The sequence below is a fragment of the Lepus europaeus genome, chromosome 18 (assembly GCF_033115175.1).
Source record: "Lepus europaeus isolate LE1 chromosome 18, mLepTim1.pri, whole genome shotgun sequence".
NCBI classification, from domain to species: domain Eukaryota; kingdom Metazoa; phylum Chordata; class Mammalia; order Lagomorpha; family Leporidae; genus Lepus; species Lepus europaeus.
In genome coordinates this window covers 62,636,298-62,658,732 of record NC_084844.1, presented here as the reverse complement: position 1 = coordinate 62,658,732, position 22,435 = coordinate 62,636,298, and the positions used below count along the sequence as shown (strand labels likewise).

At 55.0% G+C, this 22,435-nt stretch overlaps 1 protein-coding gene across 4 annotated transcripts in view; it reads right to left on the bottom strand.

Moving 5' to 3' along the window:
• The window catches only part of TOM1L2 (target of myb1 like 2 membrane trafficking protein), a 124,628-nt gene that overhangs the window by 34,212 nt on the left and 67,981 nt on the right, over positions 1-22,435 (bottom strand). For all 4 annotated transcript variants that reach the window (XM_062215596.1, XM_062215597.1, XM_062215598.1 and 1 more), the window contains exons 2-4: positions 14,547-14,631; positions 8,036-8,114; positions 3,639-3,788 (exon numbers count right to left, since the gene is read on the bottom strand). In XM_062215596.1, the coding sequence (XP_062071580.1) occupies positions 3,639-3,788; positions 8,036-8,114; positions 14,547-14,631 (314 nt within the window). The remainder of the gene's footprint in view (positions 1-3,638; positions 3,789-8,035; positions 8,115-14,546; positions 14,632-22,435) is intronic.

Genomic DNA, 22,435 nt, shown 5'->3' with positions numbered 1-22,435 from the left:
AAGGGTTAAAGCCACAGTTGGGAGGACACGGGTGACAGCCCTCCGTGGTGAGACAGGTCATGGGGACCATGAGGGACCAGGCAGCCAAACCCCTGCCTGCTGAGGGAGGGGCCCCTGAAGAGCCCCACGGCCCGGCCACTCCACCTCCTTACTCAGATGGCAATTACTGTACCAAGTGCCTACCCCTTTAATTTTTACTTATTTTTTTTTAAAAAGATCTATTTATTTATTTGAAAGGCAAAGGCAGAGAGAGGTCTTCCAGCTGCTGGTTCACTCCCTAAATGGCTGCAAAGCCGGAGCTGTGCTGATCCGAAGCCAGGAGCCAGGAGCTTCTTCCTGGTCTCCCACATGGGTGCAGGGGCCCAAGCATTTGGGCCATGTTCTACTACTTTCCCAGGTCATAGCAGAGAGCTGGATTGGAAGTGGAGCAGCTGGGACTCAAACCGGCATCCATACAGGCTGCCGGCACTGCAGGTGGTGGCTTTACCTGCTATGCCACAGTGCTGACCCCAATTTTTTATTTATTTACTTTTTCATTTTACTTGAAGGGCAGATAGAGAAAGAGACTCCATTAGCTGGTTCACTCCCCAACACAGCCAGGGCTGGACAGGGCAGAAACTGGAAACCAGAACTCAGTCCAGGTCTCCCACGGGGGTGGCAGGGACCCCAGTACTTGAGCCATCACTGCTGGCTCCCAGGGTGCATTAGCAGGAAGCTGCAGCCAGGAGCAGAGCTTCACCAGAGACAACAAAGCCTCTACAGGCTGCCTGCTGGGGTCTGCATTGGCCATGGGAGGGGTTTCCAGGAAGACTGCAAAACTTGGAGAGGAATCGAACTCTCTAGCCAGGTTACCAACCCCACCCAGGACACCCTCTCTGAGGCCTCCTGCATTTCCTTCGGCTCAGGCTCCCCTGGGCCAGTGCGCACCTGCTGTTGCTGAACCAGTGTGGGGAGGCCTTGGTATGGGGTGCAGGCCCCTGTGCTGTGGGCTAATGGGAGTGGGGAGGTGGGAACCCGGCCCCAGCTGCCCCAAGGCTACAAGTTGTGTGGGAAAGCTTTGAGGTCAGGGCAGGGTGCGTGGGGCCTCATTCTTGGCCTGCCCTCAGCCAGGTCGCCACGCGGCGAGCAGGCACAGCACACACCGCGCCTGGTGATGGCTGTGTTTGCCAGGGGGAGTGAGTCGGCCACTCCACTCGGCCCCTGCCAGACCACAGGTGAGGGCGCTCGTTCCCCCCCAAAGTGCTCTTCTAGGGGTGTCCATGGTAGGCCCAGGAGATACCTATTGTTGCATAAGGGGTCCAGGCTGGGGCACCCCATCTTTCATGAGAAGAAGTCCCTACTTGAATTCCTGACATCAGTTTCTGGGGACACGGATGTGCAGCCATGGAAGAAGGGGCAGTGGTGTGGCCACACGTGGAGGTGGGGGTGGGGTGGGGAGAGAGGTAGAGTGTGTGTGAGTGAGAGAGAGAGAGAGAGAGAGAGAGAGAGGGAGGCCTGGCAAGGAGCACAGGACAAAGGGAAACAAGGGGGGGAACTCTGCTTGTCCTCAAAGTTTCAGACAAGTACATGGTTCACTCATTTAAAAAAACAAAACTGGGGGGCCTAGCATTGGGGCATAGTAGGTTAAGCTGCCACCTGTATTTCCAGCATCCCAGATGAACGCTGGTTCGAGTCCTGGCTGTTCCATGACCTCTCCAGCTCCCTGCTAATGCACCTTGGAAAGCTGCAGAAGATGGTCCAAGTGCTTGGGCCCCTGTCACTCATGTGGGAGATCTGGATGGAGCTCCTGGCTCCTGGCTTACACCTGGCCCAGCCCTAGCCGTTGCGGCCATTTGGGGAGTGAACCAGCAGATGGAAGATGGCTCATGTTCTCTGTGTCTCCCTCTCTGTGTGACTCTGCCTTTCAAATGAATGAATGAATCTTAAAATCAGGTGCCCTCTGCCCTGTCACCTGGGCCATGTCACTGGCTCAGAGGCCTTCAAGCACTCCCCAGTGCCACAGGACCAAGCCCACAGCCCTGCTCATCCTTTTTTTTTTAAAAGATTTATTTATTTCAGAGTTACACAGAGAGAGAGAGAGAGAGAGAGCGAGAGAGAGAGGTCTTCCATCCGCTGGTTCACTCCCCAATTGGCAGCAATGGCCAGAGCTGTGCTGATCCTATGCCAGGAGCCAGGAGCTTCTTCCGGGTCTCCCATGAGGGTGCAGGGGCTGAAGAACTTGGGCCATCTTCTACTGCTATCCCAGCCCACAGCGGAGAGCTCGATCAGAAGCGGAGCAGCTGGGACTAGAACTGGCAACCATATGGGATGCCGGCAATGGAGACCGTGGCTTTACCTGCTACGCCACAGAACCGGCCCCTCTGCCCCTCCTCTGGTCTCTTTCCCTCAACCCTGCAGGCCTGGCCCTGGACATTGTTTTTTATGACATCTTGCTTCTTGTCACACAGTTTAAATTAAACATGGCCACAAATTCTTTGACCCTCCTCTGTTCAGAAGTGGAGTTTTTTTTTTTTTTTTTTTTTGGACAGGCAGAGTGGACAGTGAGAGAGAGAGACAGAGAGAAAGGTCTTCCTTTGCCGTTGGTTCACCCTCCAATGGCAGCCGCGGCTGGCGCGCTGCGGCCGGCACACCGCGCTAATCTGAAGGCAGGAGCCAGGTGCTTCTCCTGGTCTCCCATGGGGTGCAGGGCCCAAGGACTTGGGCCATCCTCCACTGCACTCCCTGGCCACAGCAGAGAGCTGTCCTGGAAGAGGGGAAACCGGGACAGGATCGGCGCCCCAACCGGGACTAGAACCCGGTGTGCCGGCGCCGCAAGGCGGAGGATTAGCCTAGTGAGCCGCGGTGCCGGCCCAGAAGTGGAGTTTACTCCCCCTCTGCCTCCTGAGGCTGGGCCTGGGGACTCCCTTCTGACAACCAGAATGTGACAGAAAATGGCGCGTGACTTCCAAGACGAGGTCACCACGGACCTGGTCCAGAGAGAGAGAGAGAGAGAAAGAGGGAAAGAGAGAGAGAGAGAGAGAGACTCGGGCTCCTGCCAACAAGGCACTGAGCTTCCCGCCCACAGTGGTGAGGAGGGGGACATCTCCCGCAGGACCACGAGGTCGCAAGCTTTGTTGTTTTAAGTCACTAAATTCTGGGGCCATTTTTGCAGCGTGATTAACAATCAGTCCACGCCAAGTGTATCAAGGGTGCTCTGTGCTGCCCCCGGGCCTTTGCACACCTGCTAATCCCATTGTCTGAGCTGCCTCTCCCAGGCAACCCTCCCAGAAAGCTCCTCCTCCTCATCCAGACATGCCTCCTCGATGGAACATCCCTTAGTACCGCCCCCATCTCCTCTCTGCCCTGCACTGGCCCCTGCCCTGCACGGGGCGCTGGTCTGGCCCTCCATACTCCATACGGTCTCAGAGGCCGGCTAGGCTTCCGTTGTCTCGTGGACAGCACGGGGCAGGGCAGCTGGAAAGCTTCTTGAAGGTTTTGTTCAAATGGCTGGAGAGCCCCTGCGTATTAGGGCTGTATCCCAGCGGGAGGAGCAGCCAGCAGATCAGTGTTTTTGCAATAAAATATTTAAACCCTGCAAAGCCTCCGCCGGTTTCCTGCAGATGGGGGCAGAGGCAGGGGTAGGGGGAAGCAGAACCCACCTGGATCAGGGCGAGCACCTTGTCCTGCACGATGGTGGGAGGGTTGTTCTTGGGGGAGATGATCTTGACCAGGACACTGTCGATGAAGTCTCGGTTGGCCACGAGGACGTGGAAGCGGTGGCCACAGTTCTTCACGCACGTCTCCAGCACCTGATGCGGGGAGGGAGAGAGGGAGTGAGGGAGGGCCAGGGCTCCCTGCCTCAGGTAGCTGAGGGCCTTGCCTGCTCGGTCTCCAGGGCCACGCAGAGATGGCTGGCACATTCCCACACTCTCACTCCCTCCTCCCTCCAGGGCCGGGGCAGCCCCTGGCTGACAGAGGTCTCCCACCCCTTGCACAACAAGCAGGCGATCAATCGATCAATTGGTCATCCAGACATCAGTTTTGCATGAGAAAGAACCCTGGTGTTTTAATGGGATCAAGCCCAGTCCCTGAAAACGAGCATTTTTAACTCCTCCCTCTGGGCCTCTGGGGGCGAGGCTTCAGCCAATGGGACATGGGCTGTCTGTCCAGAGAGGAGGCTCCTGGGACAGGACCCTTGCAGGGGAGGAAGCAAACACGCGCACACATGCATACATACATGAACACATACATGCATACAACAGTCACAGATAAATGTGTGCACAAAGATACACATACACGCACAAACACACACAAGCACAAACACATAATTGCACACACGCATACAGGCATGCCTGCTGCTGAACGGACGCGGCCCCTTCCCAGGCCTGGCTCATAAGCAAGTCTGGCCAGAAAGACGGGCTCATCACTATGACAGTGACCGGACGTCAAGGGCAAGCCAGGTACAGAGAGTGATCCCTCTGTATCCTGCATGGCTTCGCCCCATTCTCATGGCTAAAGACTCCTGGTGGGGGGTGGGGGTGGGGGGACCTTATCAGCCATTCCAGACGTCAGAGGCTTAGAAGAAACTGGTCCAGGTACAGATGGCTGGTTAGTGCCAGAGCCTTCTTGGGCATCCTGTCCCTCGCCCTCCCTCCCAGCTGTCCTCGCAGGAGCCACACCAGCTGGCCATCCACAGAAGACAAGGCGCCGTGTGCTGGCTACTTGCTTCCTGCTTTGTGCTATCCCATTTCCGAGGTGAGGCCCCAGAGAACTTAACCCAGGGGGCCTGAGCTCCGTGGCCAGCCAGAACGGCCCCCTCCTCACCCTGCTGCTGCCCATGGAAGATCCCAGGGTCCTGTGTGGCTTGCCCAGTTAAGACTCCGATGACTTAGCAACCTCAGGGCCTCCGAGCCACTATAGGTTTCGCTCAGCCAACAAGGTGTTTCCTTTTTCTTATTCTCTCTGCTGTGCCTGGTCCTGGGTGCCCACAAGGTGATCAGCATTTGCTCTTCAGGGGCCTTGCAAGGCTAAAAGAGGCAAATCCCAGTGCAGGCTGGTGGGCCAGGGCAGGGCAGGAGATTCAGGGGGAGCAGGGCCCTTGGAAAGATCCCTGGGAGAGCTATCCAGTGGCTCTGCCTCTACCCTCAGGGCAGTGGGAGCAGGGCCGTTGTCGTGGTTAGGGAGCTGCTCCTGAGGTTTTCCCCCAGGGCCTGCGTCCCCCCACCTGGCACTGGGAGTGCCCCTGGCAGAGACCCACACGCTGCAGGGCAGCCCAGAGCCCTACCCAGCAGGAAGTGCAGGAAAGCCTCCTGGGCCAGCCGGGCCACCCCAGGTCACCCTGCCGAAGAAGCCCCTGGGCCGTGGGGCCTGGAACACACGGTGGCAATTTTCCAAAATGCAGCCAGCCCAGAGAAACCCATGGGACAAGTAAAAGGAGCTCTCGAAGCAATCAGACGTAGGAGGGACTTCAAAAAGTTCACGGACAAAAGTTTGCTTTTGTGTACCAATGTTTTGAAATCCATCCACTGTTGTTCTTTTTAAGGTTTATTTATTTGAAAGGCAGAGTAAGAGAGAGAGGGAAAGAGAGAGAGAGAGAGAGAGATCTTCCATTTGCTGGTTGACTGTCCCAAATGGCTGCAATGGCTGGGGCTGGCCCAGAATGAAGCCAGGAGCCAGGAGCCAGGAGCCTGCTCGGGGTCTCCTACATAGGTGGCAGGGGCCCAAGCACTTGGATCATCTTCCATTGCCTTCCCAGGCCATTAGCAGGGAACTGGATTGGAAGTAAAACAGCCGGGACTCAAACCGGTGACCATATGGGATGCTGGCCCTCATCCATTTTTTTTTTCATTCATGACACATTTTCCATGAATTCTTTGAAGATCCCTCGCTACGTTCTGAGGCCATTCACGAAGGCCCAGGCTGAGCGTCCCGGGAATTCGAACTCGTATTCTGGGTAACTATTAGCAATGGTGGCACAGATGGAAAGTTAGGGGAAGGTCACACAAAGCCACGAAGCAGGAGAACTGACAGCCACAACAAAATTGGGAAGTAAAAGCAGACACGGGGCCATGCACAGTGCACCAGCCTGGCCCGGTATAGGATCAACAGCTCTGCCCGTCCCGCCAGCTGATGGCCTCGCTGCATTTACAGCCAGGACCTGACGATGCCTTGTTGTAGGAAGGCAGGTGCACGGCGGAAGACTTCCAGCCAGCATGGTCAGCGTGAAGACAGGCGTGGGAAGGGAGAGGTTTTAGATACAGGGCCATGGCTTGACACACGGGAGCTCATTCTCTGGGGTGTGAGTTATTGAAAACAACTCATTTTGGGGCTGGCGCTATGGTGTAGCAGGTTAAGCCTCTGCCTGCAGTGCCGGCATCCCATATGGGTGCTGGTTCGAGTCCCGGCTGCTCCACTTCCAATCCAGCTCTCTGTTAATCCCTGAAAAAGCAGTGAAAGATGGCCCAAGTCCTTGGGCCCCTGCACCCATGTGGGAGACGGGGAAGAAGCTCCTGGCTCCTGGCTTCAGATCAGCCCAGCTCCAGCTGTTGCGGCCATCTGGGGAGTGAACCAGAGGGTGGAAGTCCTCTCTCTTTCTTTCTCTCTCTCTCTGTCTCTAACACTGCCTCTCAAATAAATAAATAAATCTTAAAAAAAAACAAAAAAACCAAAAACAAAAAAAAACCATTCTGGGACTCGCTCTGGGTTTAGTGGGTGCTATGGCTCAAGTTCTGAGAACGAAACAAAAGCTTTCAACTCCCTGGTTCTCAAATGTTCTTTCCTCCTTTATTATCCAAATTCCAATCTCCTGGCAGAGAGAAGTCGCCTAAGAAAGTTCTGAGGGGGATTTTTCAGAGGGAAAAAAAAATCCAAACAACCTCTGGGCTTTAGAGGGAACTGTTCGTTCCGGGGCTGTTTGGGATCAATAACCCACTATTTCAGACCCGCAGAGATCCACGTGCTGACCTGCCACCGTTTCTATTCCGAGAGCTCACGTGGCCCAGATTCTGCCGCCTCTGAGCCACGGCCGGCTTTCAAGACACAAACAACATCTGAAGTCTCCATTTCGTTCTCTGATAGCTTAAGGATAGGGGCGCGGGCCGGCCTGCTCCTCTGTGTTATTGCTAACTTCTTCAAGGACCTTTGCAGCAAAGTTTTCACCCCAGGTTTTAATAACAATCCACTGCTCAGTACCTCTCTAGCTGTGAGGCCTGGGCAAGTCTCTGGACCGCCGCCCACTCCCTGCCCCCCACTGCTGAGCCTCAGTTTCCCTTAAGGAACCCTGTTTTAGAAGGCAGGGGTCTGCAGTACATCTGTCTGGTTCAGCACAGTTCCAAGGGGCACAAGGAAGGCATGGGTTGGTGACTTTTTTTTTTTTTTTTTGAAAAAAAAATTTTTTTTTCTTTTTTTCTTTTTTTGACAGGCAGAGTAGATAGTGAGAGAGAGAGAGACAGAGAGAAAGGTCTTCCTTTTTGCCGTTGGTTCACCCTCCAATGGCCGCCACGGCCGGCGCATTGCGCTGATCTGAAGCCAGGAGCCAGGTGCTTCTCCTGGTCTCCCATGCGGGTGCAGGGCCCAAGCACTTGGGCCATCCTCCTCTGCCTTCCCGGGCCATAGCAGAGAGCTGGCCTGGAAGAGGGGCAACCGGGATAGAATCCGGCGCCCCAACCGGGACTAGAACCTGGTGTGCCGGCGCTGCAAGGCGGAGGATTAGCCTGTTAAGCCACAGCGCCGGCCTTGGTGACATTTTTATAAAGGGGGTGGCCACCCAGAGAGGCAGCTGAGCTGTCTCAGAGCAGGCTGGCGGCAGGTTGGGGGGACTCCCTCCCAGCCTTTGGCCCCACTGCTCTGGGCATCTGTACCCGGCGGTGCTGTCCAAACCTCATTTCCTGGTGCGTACACACTCTCTGTTTCAGAGAGGGGCAGGAAAACCCCGGGGCCCTACCGGAAGGCTCAGCTCATCTCCAGTGGCACCGGCACCAAGCCTTTCCCAGGCTGTGCCCAGTGGCGGAAGGGCAAGGCCGGGAGTACAGTGCCCCCCCAGGAGAGCAGCACTCACTGTCAATGCCAGCATCACTTCTCTGTAGTTCCGGTTCCCGTTGAGCCGCTTCTTCAGGGCTCGGATGGCGTCCCTTGGCCTGTAAAAAAGGGCAGATGCAGTGAGACCCTTGCAGCACCCCCACACACCCACCAGGCTTCAGTTATCCGCGGCAGCGTGGAAGTGCACAGACCAGGCCACAGGTCCAGTGAATGAAATCACGGCTCATTCACGCCGTGGAACACTGTGTACCTGCAGAGAGGAATCCGGGAGGTCCCTAAGGACCTCTGTGGGTCAAGTTCAGAGACGGGTGCAGAAAGTCCTTTGCACAGGGTGCCTGAGGCGTGCTGGTTTTGTTACAAAAGGACAGCACACACAGGGAGGCTGTCCCGGAGGAGGGGAACTGGGGTGGGGGTGGGGCGAGCTTTTTCCCTGAATTTTCTTTTTGCAGGCCTTTTGAATTGTGCATGAAGTGCAAGTATTATTTGTTTGTAACAGTAACTAACTCACTGGGGTAGGGGATACACCCGGGAGAGTTTTCCAGAGAGATACCAGGAGACAGGCAAAGGATGACAAAGGTCCAGGGCCTCAGGCCTGGAGGTTCAACTCCTCTAAATTCCATGGAGTTCCTTTCCCAGAAGCCCAGGGCATTATGTGTTGTAGAGAAGAGATCCCATGTGCATCTCCACAGGGAATTTTTTTTTTTTAAAGATTTATTTGGGGGGAGGGAGAGAAAGAGGGAGAGGGAGGAAGGGAGGGAGGGAGGGAGGGAGGGAGAGAGAGAGAGAGATATCTTCCACTAGCTGGTACACTCCCCAAGTGCCTGCAATAGCTAAGGCTGGACCAGATCAAAGTCAAGAGCCAGGAATTCCATCTGGGTTTCCCCCAGTGCGGGAGGCAGGGGCCCCAGCACACAGACCATCCTCTGCTGCCTTCCCAGGCGCCACCAGCAGGAAGCTGGATTGGAAGCAGAGTAGCCAGGCACGCTGATAGGGGATGCAGATGTCCCTAGCCATGGCTTAGCCTGCTGTGCCATGACACCGGCCCTCCCAGAGGGCATCTCATGGAATTACAGGCAGCTCCCGGTTGACCAACGGACCTTGTTCGCAAACAGATGGGGCAGCTTGGACTGGATTCCTCCTTAAACAGGGCTCCAGCCAGCCCTCTGAGCTCTCTCTGCTGAAGGTGATCTTATGTCTATCATGCTACTTAATGTAGGATTTGAGAAAGCTGGGGGCCAGGGGCCGAAGCCCCTGCTGCTGGATGGCCCAACACCCTGTGTCTCAGGGCACCCCAGGCTCTCATACAAGGGGCTGTTAACCCAAGGGCCTAAGGTCTGGGACCTCCTATCTGTACAGTTCTAAGACATTCATGCTCTGGCTACCTAATGAAGAAATCCCTCCAAGTGCTTGAGAGAAGACACAGGGAGGGTGGAACTCTGCTGAGCAGCCCAATCGAGAGACAGAGACACACGCACAGCGGCAAGGCCTCTGGAAGACACTGCTAAAGCCCCCTCCCCCACTGTTTCCCACTCCCCACCTGGAGCCCTGCAGGAATTCCTGGCTCCTGGGTCAGGGGCTCTGCAGGGGAACAGCCCCCCAGGCGAGCAGGTTTGCAACAGGCACGTGGGACCTCAGGGAGCTGGCTTGAGGCATGCGCTGGGGCGTGACCACCCACACCACCGCTCCCCCTGCGACCCACGGTTGCCACCCCTCTCCCCTGCGGAACGTCCACCGAGGCATCAACACGGGGCTGCGACCCCTCAGGCAGGAAGCGCCCCCTGAGAGTGTCTGGGTGAGCACAAGAGCGAGGATTCCTCTCCCTCCCCCACCCTCCCCCCCATTCCCCCGGAGAAGCTTCAGAGAACAGGATCAAAGTCGTGTCGGAGGAACTGTCGGGTTTCAAGGGGCTGTGCAGATTAGACAGCGTGGAAACCGAGAGGAGAGGAGGGGAGAGGAGGGGGAATAGCTCCAGAGCCAGTGCGGGAGAAAGGATGGGGCAGGGTGGGGGTGGGGGTGGGGGGTGGGGGTGGGGGTGGGGGGTGGGGCGCCAAACACAGAGACTTTCAGCAGAAAGGTCAGGCCCCCGGGGGCAGTCCCCAAGGCCTCAGGGTTCCTCCCTGGACCACCTGAGACTCAAGAGACCACCCCCCACTTCTTTCCAGCCCCACTGCATTCTCTGCTTGCTCTGCAGAATCAGGCTGCCTTCCCCTCGCAACCCCAGGGGGACCAGGCTGTCCCCTCCCGGGCCACCTCGAGCCCCCCAGCTGTCACCTTGCTCTGTGCTGCCTTTCCCGGTGCCTCCTCTGTGCCCATCAGCTTAGCTGCTGGAGCACAAAGATTCAGCGAGCCGGGAAAGGTCAGAGATGGCCGTGGAAATGACCTAGGACCCAGATCTGCCAGGGGTGTGATTTCAGGCCCACATCCACATGTGTGCGCCCCCGTTAGGCAGGTCTGTGTCAGGAGGCAGGGTCCACAACGTTCCCAAGTGGGATTATTCACCCAGGTGCTCCTGGTTAGTAAGCAGAGGTTAGGACAGACACAGGGGATCTTGGGTGTCAGTACTGGTCAGACAGGGGGCGCTCTCACCCCTGGACATAGGGCAAGCGCAGAGACAGGCTCTTAGGCTGTTCATCCATCTGCACCCCCCAGCCTCCATAAATACGCAAAGGCCAGGCAGACCTCCAGGGGCAGCAGCTGGGGCAGACTGGGCCCACATCTGGCACAAGTCCTTCCTGCTGTGCCGTGGGGCCTTTAGCCCGTGATCAAAGCACTCTGGGTTTCAGCTTTAACGTTCAGGAGTGGGGCATGTGCTTGGCTTAGTGGCTAAGAAGCTGGTGAAGATGCCCAAGTCCCATATTGGACTACTTGGGTTTGATTTCAACTCTGTCTGACAACGCAGACCTGGGAGTGACTGAATTCCTGCCACCCATGTGAGAGAACTTCTCTCGCTCTACCTCTCTACCTCTAAATAATAATAATAATCAGGCACAGGTGCGTGGCTTGGTGGTTAAGATGCCAGGTTAGGATACTCACGCCCCCTACGCTGGAAGGTCTGGCTGGGCTGGAACTCCAGCTCTGGCTCTCAATTCCAGTGGATTCTGGGAGGAAGTGCTGAGGGCTCAAGTATTTGGCTCGCTGTCGCCCATATGGGAGAGCTGGGATTGAGGTCCTGCCACACAGTTTGGCCTCCTGCCACCCCTGCCCCCCACCCCACCCCCACCCCAGGGCCACTGGGAGAATCTGGAGAATGAACCACCAGATGAGAGCGCTCTCTCAACTTAATAAATAAATAAATAAATAAATAAGATTAGATCAAACAAACGAGGCTGCCTCTTCCTTCCAGGGCTGCTGGGGGCTGCCTGAGATGATCACAGAGCAGGCCTGGGGCCTGGACCAGGGCAGGTGCTCTGGGAATGATCCACAGGGAGAGGCAGTGAACCCAGAGAGATCATTCCCAAGGTAGCTCGCAACACAAAAGCCGCTGTGGCGTAGCGGATAAAGCCGCCGCCTGCAGTGCCAGCATCCCACATGGGCGCCAGTTTGAGGTCCGGCTGCTCCTCTTCTGATCCAGCTCTCTGCTATGGCCTGGGAAAGCAGCAGAAGATGGTCCAAGTGCTTGGGCCCCTGCACCAGTGTGGGAGACCTGGAAGGGGCTCCTGGCTCCTGGCTTTGGATTAGTGCAGCTCTGGCCGTTGCGACCATCTGGGGAGTGAACCTTCACATCCATGGCATAGAGGTGGAAACACATAGTCAGTGGCTTGTACTCCTTGAGTCCTTGTGTGAGCCCTGGCACAACTGGTAACCATTTTCTGAACGGGAAAACCACAATACAGGGAGATGAAGTAACTTACCCTGGAGCCCAGGGCAGGTGACTAGGGACCTAGGATGCCAGCCCAGATGGATGGATCCAAGGGCCACACCCCTAGTCCCACTACAGCTGTGTCCTAGGCACGTGTCGCACGCTGCCCTCCAGCCTGGGGCAGACCACCTTCCTCCCCTGTCACCTGGCTGATGCGCTGGTATCCAACAAGACGCCACTCCGCTAGCACCTCCTCCAAGAAGCCTCTGGCTGCTGCCAGCCAGTTGCTGCCGGGCGGGTTGCTCTCTGTAGCTAAGTGGGGCCTCTTCACGGTGCCTGCAGCTGGCTCTCTTGGCACAGCCCAGGCTGAGCTGTGACTGTGTCATTTACAGGCCTGTGTTCTTCATCAGACTGAGTGCCTCGGCACCTTCCCCGCCTGATCCACTTACTGAACCAGTTTTTATCCACAGCCAATTATGGATGGACCGTGCGAGGTGCTAGGGCTGAAAAGGTGGCTGAGGCATGGAGTCCTGCCCTGGTGTAGCTCATAGTCTACTGGGGCGTGGTGGGGCAGACAGACCCCAACATCTATGTAGATGTATCGGCCTGCAGCGCTGGCATCCCATAGGGCACCGGTTCAAGTCCTGGCTATTCCACTTCTGATCCAGCTCTCTGCTGTGGCCTGGGAAAGCGTAGAAGATGGCCCCAGTCCTTGGGCTCCTGCACCCGCATGGGAGACCTAGAAGAAGCTCCTGGCTTCAAATTAGTGTTATGGCAGGATTTTTGCATTAAAAAAAAAAAAAAGGAAGAAGCTAAGGTGCAGGCAGCTCCTCCGGCATGAGGAAGGTCCCAGGGCCCTGGGTTTCCTTGGCCTGGAGCCTTCTGGGTATTTGCACATTTTCCCAGAAGATCAGAAAGAGGGCAGAAAGAGGCCCGTAGGGGGAGGCGTGGAAGTCAGAGAGCCACACACCTGGACTGCCCGCCCGCCCAGGAATTCAGCCCAGGGACACGCTGGCTCTTTTCAAGTCACCCTCAGCGGCTGGACGCTTCTTGCTGTCAGCCTGGGGGCCCAGCCCAAAGCCTGTTCTTCCTCTGAGCCTGTAGGGGGCGCTCGAGGGCGGGCTGGCCCATTCGCCTTGGCTTCCTGGAGCAGTTATACCCGCCCCCCCAATCCGCTGATCCCCAGGGGCCGTGAGGAAGAAAACAGGCCAAGTGGGAGGTCAGGAGGATGGTGGCCAGTCTGAGTGACTACATCAGCAGCCACCTGTGAGGGGCCGCGTGCCTGGGGCCCCGAGCGGACCACCCCCACGGGCAGGCAAAGTGTGTCATCTTTAACTGGAACCCCTCTCCACCAGCTCACAGACGGCACAGGTCCCTGTGCGCTCCTGATGCTGCTGTCTGCCCTGTGAGCTTAGCTGGCGGCTCTGTCCCCGGCCCACTCCACCTAGGAAGTGGTGGCTCCAGCCTGTGGCTGTGCAGCCCCTTCTGCTCACTTCCCACACCAGCAAGCCCCCACCTGGCTTCTCCCTCCCAGAGCACCCAGAATGGAATCGGAATCCCCTCGGTCAAGGCCGCCACCCCGCCCCCACCAGGATGAGGACATTCAGCTCCTGCCTGGTCTTTCTCGCTTCTGCACTGGGCCTGCCTCCAGCCAGGCTGTTCTGAATGCAGCATCGGACAGCGTGGTCTCTTTGAGACAAGGGCCGGGCCGTGCCCAGACTTCACCGGAAGTCGGAGCCAGAGTCGCTTTGGTGCTGACACGGCCTGCGCTTCTGGGTGCCCCTGGGGACTCTCCTCTCCCATCTGTTCTCCTCACCACCCTGGAGGCGGTTCAGAGAGCGTGATGACAGCAAAGTGTCCATGGGTGGGCAGAGGGGCTAACCACAGGACAAACAGAGCGAAGGGGAGGCTACAGCCTGCAACCTGGGAGATCCAGCAGTGTGGGAACGTGAGACACAACCCTACGGGCTGGGTCTGCACAGTGGCCTGTACCACGCGTGCCCCCTTCTCACTCCCTGCCTTATCTGACCATGCCCTAGCCCTCCCTCAAGAGGCCCTGTGACCCAGCAAACCAGGGCAGAGACAGCCCCACAGCTGCCAAGGTGCGGCAGGGGACAGGCAGGAGGGGCAGAAAGAGACGCCACCAGGGACAGGGAGCCAGGCAGTTTCTTCCCCACTTGGGATTAAAAGTGGTCACTACTGCTCCACCTTAAGCACTGTCACAGGGGAAGCTGGGAGAAGAATGGATGGGAAAATGACACGTAATTAAGAGTAACAGTGGGGCAGGCACCGTGCAGCAGCAGGTCAAGCTGTATCCCCCATCGGAGCGCTTAGGGTTGAGTCCCACTTCCGTTTCCCATCCAGCTTCCTGCTAATGTGCACCCCAGGAGATGAATATACACTGTGGGAGGCAGTGGATGATGGTTCAAGTGCTTGGCCCACCCCCCTCCCCACCGCCACTCATGTGGGAGACCCAGATGGAATTCTAGGCTCCTGGCTGTTGCAGGCATTTGGGGAGCAAACCAAATGGAAGAAACCCCCCACCACCACCTCACCTATACCCATCTCTCTATTGCTCAGTAGGTAAACTAAAAAAAATTTGTCAGCTTATTTAATGCCAAAGGTAACAGACTAAAAAAAAAAAAAAAGTCAAACTCCTACCCCTGGGCCCTGATAGGCTCTGAGCGGCGCCAAGGGTTTGAGAGAGGCCCCTGGCCCGAGGCACACGTACCCTTCCTCGGTCTCATTGATGATGTCACAGATCTCCATGTTCAGTGTCCAGTCCTCGCTCTGCAAGGAGCCGTCTGTCGCCTTTTCTGTGGAATCAGAAAGAGAGATGGGTTTACATTCTCCTCGAAGAGAGGGGTGGTGCTGGCAGGAAAAGGGGAGAGACCAGACTCCCCCAATCTCTTCCCAAGCAAGATGGGTGGAGCCAACGGGGCTGCTTTCATGAGGGAACACACACTGGGGACAGATCTGGCCGAGTACTGGCGTCCCACATGGGCACTGGTTCGGGTCCCAGCTGCTCCACTTCCAATCCAGCTCTCTGCTGTGGTCTGGGAAAGCAGTAGAAGGTGGCCCAAGTCCTTGGGCTTCTGCACCTGTGTGGGAGATCTGTTAGAAGCTCCTGGCTCCTGGCTTTGGATCAACTCAGCTCTGGCTGTTGCAGACACCTGGGGAGTGAACCAGCAGATGGAAGACCTTTTTCCTCTGCCTCTCCCTCTCACTGCCTGTAACTCTACCTCTAAAATAAATAAAATCTTTTTTTTTTTTTGACAGGCAGAGTGGATAGTGAGAGAGAGAGAGAGAGACAGAGAGAAATAAATAAAATCTTAAAAAAGAAAAAGAAAAAGAGGTGGGGAGAAAGGACCATCATTTAGTAAACCATGGTGGGTGTGGTATCAGGTGCTATGGGTGCACTGTTTCACACCACGCACAAAACAACCTGCTGCCCACTCAGTAGAGGAAAGGACAACTTTTTCTTTTCTTTTTTTTTTTCTCAAAGATTTAGTTTTATTTATTTGAAAGGCAGTTACACAGGCAGGATAGGGTGGGATGGGGGGGAGATCTTCCATCCTCTGGTTCATTCCCCAAATGGCTGCAACAAATCAGGGCTGGGCTAGACTGAAGCCAGGAGCCAGGAGCTTCTTCTGGGTCTCCTACGTGGGTGCAGAGGCCCAAGTCCTTGGGCCATCCTCCACAGCTATCCCAGGCCATAGCAGAGAGCTGGATCAGAAGAGGAACAGCCGGGACTAGAACTGGTGCTCAGAAAGCATGCCGGCACTGCAGGCCAGAGCATTAACCCACTGCGCCACAGCGCCAGCCCCCCATCTGGACAATCTTTTCAACAAACGGTGCTGGGAAAACTGCCTTTCCACATGCAAAAAAAAAAAAAAAAAAAAAAAAGAGTGAACCTTTCTCTTGCGCCATATACACAAATAAATCCCAAGATATAATCCTCAGAGCGACAGCTGCAGAACCTTTAGAAAACACAGCGGGAAAGGTTCACAGTGCTGGATTTGACAGTGATTCCCTGGTTCGAACACCAAAGGCATAGGCAACAAAAGGAAAAAAACTAGGGAACTTAAACTATTTCAACATGAAAACCTCCTGTGCATCAAAGGACGCAACGGACAGAGTGAAAGGCACCCCACGGACTGGGAGACAATATTTGCACCTCATGCATGCGACACAAGGCAGATCTCCAGAACACAGAAAGAACATCTATGATCCCCGATAACAAAACTACCCAGGTTAAAAATGAGGATGGGTAGGTATTTGGCCTAGCGGTTGAGACATCCACAACCCACACCAGAGTACCTGATTCCACTCCCATCCCTGGCTCCTGACCCCATCTTCCTGCCGACACAAACCCTGGGGGGCACCAATGAAGGCTCAAGTAATTGAGTCCCTGCCACCCACTTGGTGGACTGAGTACCCAGCTCCCAGTTTCAACCCCAGTCAGGGGCCCTGTGGGCATTCAGGGAGTGAACCAGCAGATGGGGATTTGCTCACTTGTGCCTGTGTGTACTCTCTCTCTCAAATAAATAAGTAACTTAAAAATAAATACGTAAAATTGAGAAAAGTCTTGAACATCCAGTTTTCCAAAGAAGATATGTTAGTAGCCAAGAAATACATGGAAAGGTGTTTAACATCACTAAGCATTAGGGAAATGCAGATCAAAACCACAGTGAGGTGGCACTTCCTATCAATTAGGATGGTTATCACCATAAATAGGTAGATAGATAGATGGATGGATAGATGGATGGCTGGATGGATGGATAGATAGATAGCAGGTGTTACTGAGAATGTGGAAGAATTGAAACCCCAGTGCATGGCAGGTGGGAAAGTACACAGTGCAGCCACACTGACAGGCCCTCAAAACCAGAGATACATACGGAACTGTTTCCACTCGCCAAGATATGGGATCAACCTAAGCGCCCACAGTGGGAGGAAGAGAGAAAGAAATGGTGGCATAAACACTCAATGGAATATTACTCAGCCGTGAAAAAGAGTGATATCCTGACATCTGCCGCAGGTGAGTGGACTTGGAGGTCGTTATGTTAAGTGGTATAGGCTGGACATAGGGAGACAAATAACACACTTATGCTCTAAGTAGGAATTCTTTTTTTTTTTTTTGACAGGCAGAGTGGATAGTGAGAGAGAGAGAGACAGAGAGAAAGGTCTTCCTTTTTGCCGTTGGTTCACCCTCCAATGGCCACTGCGGCCGGCGCATCTCGCTGATCCGAAGCCAGGAGCTTCTCCTGGTCTCCCATGCGGGTGCAGGGCCCAAGGACTTGGGCCATCCTCCACTGCCTTCCCAGGCCACAGCAGAGAGATGGCTTGGAAGTGGGGCAACCGGGATAGAATCCGGCGCCCCAACCAGGACTAGAACCCGGTGTGCTGGCGCTGCAAGGCGGAGGATTAGCCTGTTAAGCCACGGTGCCGGCCTAGGAATTCTTTTTTTAAAAAAAGTCAATCCGAGCTTTGATAGTGATTACCACAGGGTGGGAATGGGGATGGGGGTCGGGGAGAGGAATGTTGGAAAAGGAGGAAAGTAATGGATTCTCCTGTTCCTCAGCACAGTGGGGTACCTGGTTCACAACAATGTATCGATACTGCAGGAAGAACTGGGAGGGAGGGGTGGGTAAGCCCAAACACAGAGAAGGTGATGCAAATGCTAATTGCTGTATGCTATATTGTGTATGCTATATTGTGTTGAAATGTTGCACAGTACCCCACAAAAATGTGCAAGTATTACATTTAGTCCCAAGTTAAAAAAGACATGTTAAGCATAAAATTAAAGTATGACCCAGCCTTTCCACTTCTGAATATACATCAAAAGAATTGGCAGGGACCAGTGCTGTGGTGTAGTGGGTAAAGCTGCTGCCTGCAGTGCCGGCATCCCATGTGGGCGTCGGTTCTAGTCCTGGCTGCTCCACTTCCAATCCAGCTCTTTGCTATGGCCTGGGAAAGCAGTGGAGGATGGCCCAAGTCCTTGGGCCCCTGCACCCACGTGGGAGACCTGGAAGAAGCTCCTGGCTCCTGGCTTCGGATCAACTCAGCTCCAGCTGTTGCGGCCATTGGGGGAGTGAACCAGCAGATGAAAGACCTCTCTGTCTGTCTGTCTCTCTCTTCCTCCCTCCCTTTGCCTCTCTGTAACTCTGCTTTTCAAATAAATAAAAACAAATCTTAAAAAAAAAAAACGAATTGTAAGCAGGGTCTCACAAAGGTACTTGCACACTCATGTTCACAGAGTCACTCACAATAGCCAAAAAGTGGGAACAACCCAAGTGTCCACCCACAGCGGAATGGAGAAACAAAGTATGCTACAGGTCTGCAACGGAAGCTCACTGGCCTCAAAACAGGAGGGGATCCGACACCTGCTCCAACGTGGCTGAACCCAAGGGCACCGTGCTGAGTGACGTAAGCAATCACAAAAGGAAAAAGTGTGGGGCCAGCGCCGTGGCACAGCAGGTTAAACTGCCGCCTGTGACACCAGCATCCTACATGGATGGGTTTGAGAGCCGGCTGCTCCACTCCCAATCCAGCTCCCTGCTAATGAGCCTGGAAAAGCAGTGGAAGATGGCCGCAAGTGCTTGGGCCCCTGAACCCGTGTGGGAGTCCCAGATGAAGCTCCTGGATCCTGGCTTCATCCTAACCCAGCCCCTGCCATTTTGGCCATTTAGGGAGTGAATCGGTGGATGGAAGATTCTCCTCCCTCTCACTCTGTAACTCTGCCTTTCAAATAAATAAAAAGCAAATAAAAAAAAAAAAGCTGACATTGTAGTATAGTGGGTAAAGCCATCACCTGCTTTACTAGTATCCCATGTGGGCACTGGTCCGAGTCCTGGCTGTTCCACTTCCAATCCAGCTCCCTGCTAATGTGCCTGGGAAATCAGTAGAAGATGACCTAAGTGCTTGGGTGCCTGCACCCTTGTGGGAGATCTGAAAGAAGCTCCTGGCTCCTAGCTTTGGATCAGTCCAGCTCTAGCCATTGCAGACATTTGGGAAGTGAACCAGCTGATGGAAGATTTTCTGTGTGTGTGTGTGTATGTGTGTGACTCTGTCTTTCAAGTGAATAAATAATCTTTAACAAAAAAATACAGGGGCCAGAATTGTGGCACAGCGGGTAAAGCCACCGCCTGCAATGCCAGCATCCCACAAGGGCACCAGTTTGAGTCCTGGCTGCTCCACTTTGATTCCAGCTCCTTGCTTATGGCCTGGGAAAAGCAGCAGAAAATGGCCCAGGTGTTTGGGCCCTTTCCACCCATGTGGGAGACCCAGATGAAACTCCTGACTCTTGGCTTCAGCCTGGCCCAGTGCTGGCTGTTGTGGCCATCTGGGGGAGTGATCCAGCAGATGGAAGATCTTTCTCTCTCAAATTGCCCTCTCTCTCTGTAAGTCTGTCTTTCAATTAAATAAATAAATAATTTTTTTTTTTTTTTTTTTTTTTTTTTTTTTTTACAGGCAGAGTGGATAGTGAGAGAGAGACAGAGAGAAAGGTCTTCCTTTATGCTGTTGGTTCATCCTCCAATGGCCGCTGCAGCCGGCGCATCGTGCTGATCCGAAGCTTGGAGCCAGGTGCTCCTCCTGGTCTCCCATGCAGGTGCAGGGCCCAAGCACTTGGGCCATCCTCCACTGCACTCCCAGGCCATAGCAGAGAGCTGGCCTGGAAGAGGGGCAACCGGGATAGAACCCGGCGCCCCAACCGGGACTAGAACCCGGTGTGCTGGCGCCGCAAGGCAGAGGATTAGCCTGTTGAGCCACGGCGCCGGCCTAAATAAATAAATCTTTTAAAAAAGTTCCACCCTCACCTGGCCGCAGCCCGGGAAGATTCAAGTCCCGTGGAGCTAGATGGTGATGACGGTTCCCTCACAGAGCAAATGTACTTAACCACTGAGCTGCACACTTAAAATGGCTACGACGGTAAATTTTACGTTATCTATATTTTACTACAAAAACTAAAAAAAAAAAAAAATCAAAAGGAAAAGAAAAAAGTATGCATGAGCCAATGGACTACTGGGCTGGAGGGAACAGGGAGACGTAGGTCGCTTGCCAGGGCGTGCCGACAGTCCGGAGTAGCAGAGGGAACGGCAGGGCCAGGACTGGGACCAGTGTCACCTGAGTCCCTGCCCTTTGGGCTGTGAGCTCCGGGCCACGTCTCCCTTGGCTTCCGCTTATGTCGGAGAGGTGACCTTGTCAGCATTCCCAGCCTGGCTGTCCGTGAGCACTGCCCGGGGAGCTTGGGCGCACAACACCACCTGAGCCTCAGCCCCACAGGTTCCTATTTGAATGGCACGGCGTGGGACCAGGCATTAGTATTCCTTTAACTGTTTCCTGGGTGATTCCTCTATGCAGCAAGGTTGGGGATCCTGCTCTGTCTCATACCCTGCCCCTGTGCTCTCTCTAGCTGGGAGAGAGATATAGGGACATGGTGCTTCCTCTGGGCGGTTGCAGACTGGCCTGTCTCACTGCCTCTGTATGCCCCCACCTCCTTTTTAAAAAGATTATTTATTTGAGAGGCAGAGTTACAAAGAGAGGGAGAGACAGGGAGAGAGAGGTCTTCCATCTGCTGGTTCACTCCCCAAATGGCTGCAATGGCTGGAGCTGGGCCAATCCAAAGCCAGGAACCAGGAGCTTCTTCTGGGTCTGCCACATGGGTGCAGGGGGATAAGGCACTTGGGCCATCTTCCACGGCTTTCCCAGGACATAGCAGAGGGTTGGATCAGAAAAGGAGTAGCCAGGACAGGAAGGGGTGCCCATATGGAATGCTGGCACTGCAGGTGGAGGCTTAACCTACTACACCACAGCACTGGCCCTGGGTGCCCTCCTTGAAGAGCCCGCTGTCTGTTGGTTCCCTCTACAGCCTCTTGGCACCAGGGCACAGGTGTGCAAGTGCTCAGAGTGCTGTGGCTGTCCTCTGTCCCAGGCCAAGCTGGACTATCCCAGGACCGACTGCCTGTCTGCCTCTTCCCATAATTCCCTCTGAAGGCAGGGACTTAACCAGCTCCCTCTCCTTAACTCTAAGGATTGTGCATGGTACACTCCAGGCTTCTGTCAACCTCAAGGAAACGGCTCTGGGACCACGTGGTTGTACTTAAAGTCACAGACAAGGGCAGGCATTTGGAGCAGCCATTAAAACGCCACTTGGGACCCCTGCATCCCACATCAGAGCACTTGGGTCTGAGTCCTGGCCTTGCTTCTGCTTCCAGCTTCCTGCCTAGGGGCACCCGTGCAGACAGCAGATGGAGGCTCACGTACTTGGGTCCCTGCCACCCACACATGGGAGACCCACACTGAGTTCCAGGCTCCTGGCTAGGGCCTGGTCCAGCTCCACCTGTCACAGGTAACTATTTGGGGAGCACACCAGCGAATGGAAGATCTCTCTGTGTGTGCCTTTCAAGCAAGATGAAAATAAACACAGGCAAGGGAAAAAGAAAACAAAGTTGCAGAAGGAGAAACACAGCCCTGAGAGTGGGTGTGAGTTCATTCTCTGGGCTCTCCAGAGACAGGGCAGGGTCCTGAAGCAGTTGGCAATAATGGCTCCCTGTAGGTGGCTGGCGTCGGTTTCGCCCTCTGCCTGGCTCATAGAAGCCTAAGGCCCTCACCGGTCACCTCTTGAATGCTGCTCCTTCCTCCCCGCCCCCTTCACCACTGGAGAGGTGGATAATTCGGCTGTTTTCTCCTTATCCTCATCAAACAGAATTGGCTGAATGCGCAAGGCTAAAACCAGGCTTCTTTTCCTTCTGGTGCTGGGCTGCTCCTAAAGTCACACTGCTTAACTTCAAAGGGCAGGAAGCAGCAGCCAAGAAGCCAAGCCACTGGACTGTGAGGCCCCTCCCAGCAGGGCTGCCCTAGGTTTCTGACTGCTGGGGAGGGGCGGGTGGGAGGCGCAGCCGTGTCCAGGAGAGAACTGTCGCTGCTGTCAGGGTCAAGGCTCCAGGGCATCCTGGCCCTTGTCCATACCAGGTGGGAGGCAGCCTTTCTGAACGACCACAATGCCATGGCAACAGCATCCGGAGGGCAAGCTGCTCTTGAGCTGGGGTTTAACGGGAGCTGAATCCGATCACCCCCAGCCCTCCACAGCCCTGTCCTATCCAGTCTTTGGCCAAGAGCATCACCACAGAGGCTGGCACTCTGCAACCAGGGGCACTGGAGCCTTGACCCTAACCCATCCCCAGCTCTGGGCCGCTCCAGGTTTTATTTTTGCATTTATGCGACCAAAGAAATGGGGAGGGGGAGGGGGGCGCTGAACTCTGGCTTTCCTCTGGCCTGGGGACCGGACGGAGTGAGACTGGCGCCCATCCTGAGTGGCCTTAGTGTTCCCGTTTGCTGGGGATTCTTTTATAAGAGGAGGAGAGGGAGAGCTGATTTACCCTCCTTTGTCGGCCTCCCTGGCGGAGCCAGACCTCGTGGCTGTGTTTGTGCAGCGTTCCCAGCACGGCGGGGGTGGGGGTGGGGGGCAGAGAAAGAAGTGTTCTTTCGGTGGCGTTGGCTTTTCATAATCCAAACGAGTGTATATCTTTTAGCTCGGAAACTCGGAATCGCAGTAATTGAATAGCACACGCTGACCCTGCGGATAAGTTATCATGCCTCTGAACCCCTCCCCGGTTTTTA